The sequence below is a fragment of the Populus nigra genome, chromosome 7 (genome assembly GCF_951802175.1).
Source record: "Populus nigra chromosome 7, ddPopNigr1.1, whole genome shotgun sequence".
Taxonomy (NCBI): domain Eukaryota; kingdom Viridiplantae; phylum Streptophyta; class Magnoliopsida; order Malpighiales; family Salicaceae; genus Populus; species Populus nigra.
In genome coordinates, this window is record NC_084858.1 from 9263767 (window position 1) to 9269488 (window position 5722).

The following is a 5722-nucleotide window of genomic DNA, read 5'->3' on the forward strand; positions in this document are numbered from 1 at the left end:
CACATAATCCTTAAAATACATTTATATCATATTGAAAAGATCATCACCTTATCCCTGAAACAAAAGCAAAAAATAAAATAAACAAGTGATGTAGTAATTATAATATTATAATGAATAGTAATCTTTGTTTTGGATTAAGATAGCTTTCTAATTTGATATACAAGACATACAAAATAGTTTAAAATTTACTATCTTTTAAAGATTATTTAATGGTAAAATAAATTTACTACGGAAAAAAATCAACTTTTAAAGTTTTAAGTTATACACCCACGCTAAAAAATTAATGATGATTTTTTTTTTTTGGTTTAAAAAAACCAATGTATTAAATTTGTACACTTAACCAGTAACTTAACGATGAAAAAACTAAAAAACAATAAGGGGAAAAAAAAAAAAAAAGGGGAACCAGGGTTGAAGATGAGCCCAGGCACAATTAGGCCTTGTCCAGTTGCACCTAGACTCGGGTCCAGACTCGCTTAGTTTTTATAATAAAGAAAAATTATAAAAGTTCCAACAACGGAAAAGGAAAAGAAAAACGAAAATTAATCATATAAGATCAACGATCCATAAACCTTAAAGCTGTTGTTCAACTCAAAATTATTACAGCACAACTACAATCGCCTGGAATGCTCGAATTAAATGATGGAGAAGCCTCTTTGACTAGACACTTGAGCATATCTCAACTAAGCAAGACTGATCCCCTCCGAAAAATGCAGACAAGCTGTATGCTCGGGGCTTGAATGCATGGAAAGAAATGTACAGAGGCCAGATGCTCAAGGCTTGAATGCAGAAAAGACCACGACGGAGTTGTGTCCACCAAATCCAAAAGAATTCGAAATAGCTGTAGACAGACATGGTTAAAGTGAGCAGTTTCAGACTCTGGTTTACAGCAATTGAAAATCAAAATCCACATTGAAAGCTTTCGCCATCTTACCCACATTCACTTCATGTTGTTGCTTTTTGTTGGCAACAGTATCAAACTCAACTGAGGGCTCTGGATTCTGCAGTCAGAAAAGAATGCACTAAGCACAGTCTAATTCACGAGACCATCTATTTAAGTTAACAAAAATACACCTAAAGCACCACAAAATTATGGAATTAAAACTCAGAAATGATCTGACACATACAAATTGGTTAATGCTAGGATGCAACCATCCCGTTGTTATGGCCTTCACAGATGCAATTGCTTCCAAACCTCCAGCAGCACCAAGGCAATGTCCAATCATAGACTGAAACAAAATGAACAAGCATACAACGTCAACCATCCACTGGAAGAAAACACCATTGTAGGCTTCTCCATTCAAAACAATCAAACTTCAAAGAGAGGAAGGCAGATTACCTTCGTTGCATTGATTTTGATTCCTGAAGTGTTCTTGAATACCTTCTTTATGGCATTTATCTCAGCAAGGTCGCCAGCAATAGTGGAAGTTGCATGTGCATTTATGTAGTTAACCTGAAAAATTAACGCACTAGATTAATTTGCTAACAGTAGCACCAACCGAAACAACAGCCTTCTTATATTATAGAACAAAACTTATGATGGCATTAACTAACCCCATTTAAAGACTAAACAAATATATGCTTTCCAGCTATTCAGGACCCCATGAAAAGAAAATTCTAACTCTTCTTTCCTGATTTATGCTTTCAGAACAAAACAGATTTAGTATGAAATAAATTTACTAAAAGAAACATTTTGCATTATTTTGGTGTGATTTGCCAATTCATTTGCAAAATGATTGAACTTTAAATCATCCAAGTACATATCCCTAACTTTTGTCTCGGATTCTAAAGAATTAATATATTGAATTCAACAACAGATTTTTACCATGCATTCATATATTGAAGAAGAACAGAAGAAGGGAAAGATTCCAAACTCAGTGCATGAACTTGAGTTTTATCAACGAGTACCTTATCTCTAACTCTTCTCTAGGTGTTTCAACTATCAAACCATGTCCAATTAAGGCCTAATTTAGAGAGATAATCACACTTTCATCCTTCTACTTTTACATCATTTCCATTTGAATCTTTACACTTCAATTTGTGTTATTTGAGTATTTAAACAACTTAAAAAATCTTAAATTAATTAATTGTTCCACAAATACCCTCACGAAGAATATTCAAATCCATCATCATGTCAATGATCAAAAGGGCATTTGTAGAGGAAAGTGCTAAATTAGAAAACTTCATACAATTTAAAAGCTCAAATAGAAAAAACTAAAATTAAAAAAAAAATCAAATAGAAATCTTAAAAAGTTAAAGAACCAAAGTGGCAATATCCCTAAATCACATGTATATTTAATTTCCCATTCCTGCTAATGTATATTTACTTCCCATTCCTGCTAATGTGAATGACGACATTAAGATGGTAACTTAAGACTAATAGCCATGTAACCTTAGGGGAGGGGGGGGGGGGGGGGGGAGGGGGGGGAGGCGCTTCTATCTTCTCCTACTCACAACTTTCCTCCATTTACGTCAGTTGGAACTACTAATTTCCCTCACATATAAAACCAAACAAATACAGAAAAAAAGAATTCAAATCTAAAGCTTGAGCTTCACCATCATTTTCCCCTTATCAACTGACAGCATTTCAAAATCTTCGTGGACATCCAAACACCAAAAAGGCCAATTATAAACTGAAGGATAAATACAAATATAAACAAGTCCCAAGCAGGGTTCCAATGGACATACAATTTAAAGCATACAGGATGCAATTTTAGGAGTCATCCTCTACTACATTGAGCAAACAATAAGTTACTTTGATATAAAAATTACAAGTCCATGTATTAAGGTTGCATTTTTTGTAAAGAATAAAAGTGAGGGTAGCTCCAACACCACAACAAGAAGTTTTGAGATTGACTCTCCACCCCAAACAGCGACATGCCAACACCTAAGAGCCAAATGTGTCCCTGGTAATTGCCTGTGAACATGGAATGGGATGACTACACTCAACAACTAAGTGGATCTGCAGAGATCTCGAGACTTGTGTAAAACTTCTACAAGGAGCTCCTATACTTTGACATCATTGTTTTTAATATTAAAAGCATGTTCCTTAGCACTATCTTTTTCACTATGGTGTGCATTGATGCACATCCCATACATAACAAGAGTTACAGATGGACTTCTAGAGATAGCAGGTACGAGTATTAAATTAATGTCAGAGGGAACGATTATGCAATAGTTTAAAAATCACACTGCTAAAATGTAAGACAGCTGCGATATATTCCACCAGAGTACTACTACTACAAAAGAAGAAAAAGAACACAAAATTAGGATGGTCATCAGAAACAAAGGGAGATACCTCCTCAGGCGACACACCGGCATCTTCAAGACTTCTCTCAATGCATGAAGATACCCCAAGACCATCAGCTCTTGGATCAGTCATGTGATAAGCATCACAGTTAACAGCACCTCCCAAGTACTCAGCAATGATTGGTGCACCTCGTCTCATTGCATGTTCCAAGCTCTCCATTACCTGCCAAACCATACAACTCCGTTCATATAACATCTAGATTCCAACTCATAGTGCAATATCTTATTAAATTATGACCAATCAAGTAGAACTCAATTCCATCATTTATGACATGCAGGTGCAATGTCAAAAAAAGATATACTTGACAGGAGAAAAAAAAAAAGGAAAATAGATGAAGAAGCTTAAAATCTATAGATAATCCATCCTTAGCACAGAAATAGACACAAGCTTACCAACACTCCTGCACCTTCACCCATAACAAAACCATCTCGATCTTTGTCCCATGGTCTAGATGCGGTTTTTGGATCATCATTTCTTTGTGATAAGGCCCTGCATGCAACAAAACCTCCCAAACCAATAGGGATGATAGCAGCTTCTGTTCCACCAGCAATCATCATATCTGCCTCACCTCGGCGAATGTGATTGGCAGCAGCATAGAAGCAATAGTTAGAAGTAGCACAAGCAGTTGAAATCGAGTAATTTGGACCCATGAAACCAAGTTCAATTGCAAGCAAGGCAGAACCCATGTTTGTTATAGCATAAGGAATAAAAAATGGGGTAATTTTTCTGTGCCCTTTCTCAATTAAAGATTGAACACCATCAGAAAAGACTGTAAGACCACCCATTCCTGTACCCACAAGCACCCCAGCTTTCTCCTTGTCAATCTGCAAAACATACATTACAACAACCAGCAAGTATGTGGCTTGAGCAAACGAAAGTACACATACTTTCTTCAATACCAATGAAACAAACAAACAAACAACGAGCCAAATACCAAATCCAACCTGGCCCGACATACCATTCAATTCAAAATTACTTTAAAATGTTTTTTCTCTACAAAAAAAGAAAAAAGAAAAAAGAAAGCATAATGAAGCATTCAAGATTAATTGATTTTGTCCAGCATCTTCACCATTTTCGTAGTGACACGGCTTATTATATCAAAATAACAACTACAATATATAGAAACAAAATTGCCAATGCAAGTTCCCTTTTTCTTGAAATTAACAATAAAAACAACCATCAGATCCAAAATAACAAGCAAAACAACAAACCCCAGAAAACCCAGAAATAGAAACATAAAAAATATTCAAACTAACACAAAAAATGAAAGAAACCTTAGATAGATTATCCCCTCCAAGATCCGCATCTTCGAGAGCCTTCTTGCCAGCGACAATGCAATACCTCAAACAATCATCAAGCCTCCTATCATTCTTTCCATCAATATAACCTTGTGCACTAAACCCCCGGATCTGCCCACCGAACCGGGTTGGAAACTTAGAAGCATCAAAGCGGTCAATGGTCCCAATCCCACTTTCACCTGCAAGCAATTTATCATAATAAGCATCGACTTCATTACCAAAGACAGAGACCAATCCCATTCCGGTTATAACAATCCTCTTCTTAGGGTCTTTCTCTCGTTTAGGAGCCGAAACGGTGGAATTACTAGTTGATGAAGAGGAGGATGCTTTGATAAATGAGAGTCTTTGAGTTGGGGATTTAGTTGCATTGTGGGGTTTTTTGTGAAGTGGGTTTAAGGGAGAAGAACGCAGAGGAGTGGATTGCAAGGCTTGCATGGCTGTGTGTGGAGTTTTTGAGAGAGCGATGATAACGATGGTGCTTGTTCGCAGCGGGGAAGGAGTGAATGAGGGGAGTTGCAATTTTGCTTGCTAATTAAAACCAGCGGGGTTAGATTGGTTGCTAGATGTACTTTTGTTCAAACATTAAAGAGTGTTAAGATAATGTAAATATTCTAAAACAAAAATCGTAGTTACCGGTCAACTACTTGAATGGGACGAATAAGTTTGCCTAATATAATAATATGATTAGAAAAAAGATAATGATAATAAATAAATAAATTTAGCAATAATTCAATGTAAAAGATAAATATTTATCAATATTATAAAAATATAATCTTATAATATTATTAAAATGTCTTAATAATTTTATCTGTTAACAAAATAAAAAATAAATAAAAACAAGATAATTACATAAAAATAAAAATAAATATCAAATAACATGTCAAATAAGAAAATAAAAAAGAACACAATTTAAAAAAAAAATTGATCTAATTCTGCCCAAATTAGCACATCAAATCTATAACCTGATCATAGAATCAAAATAACCTCGTAGAAAATATATTGAATAAAATTATCAATCTCAATTTTTAAATCAATCTAATATCAAAAAAGCAAAATTGAAAAAAAAACAATAGGCTCGAATCAACCATATTGAACCTGTTAAATAATGGAGGCATGA

The 5722-nt window shown here is 34.8% G+C and overlaps 1 protein-coding gene across 1 annotated transcript; it reads right to left on the reverse strand.

Moving 5' to 3' along the window:
• Positions 1–521: 521 nt before the first annotated feature.
• Positions 522–5180, reverse strand: LOC133699722 (3-oxoacyl-[acyl-carrier-protein] synthase I, chloroplastic). Its single transcript, XM_062123117.1, has 7 exons — positions 4582–5180; positions 3700–4131; positions 3296–3469; positions 1337–1450; positions 1125–1226; positions 932–998; positions 522–838 (listed from the first exon to the last, which is right to left on the reverse strand). The coding sequence occupies exons 1-7, from the start codon at positions 5038–5040 to the stop codon at positions 771–773; spliced, it is 1416 nt and encodes a 471-aa protein (XP_061979101.1). The 5' UTR covers positions 5041–5180; the 3' UTR covers positions 522–770.
• Between the last annotated feature and the right edge of the window lie 542 nt (positions 5181–5722).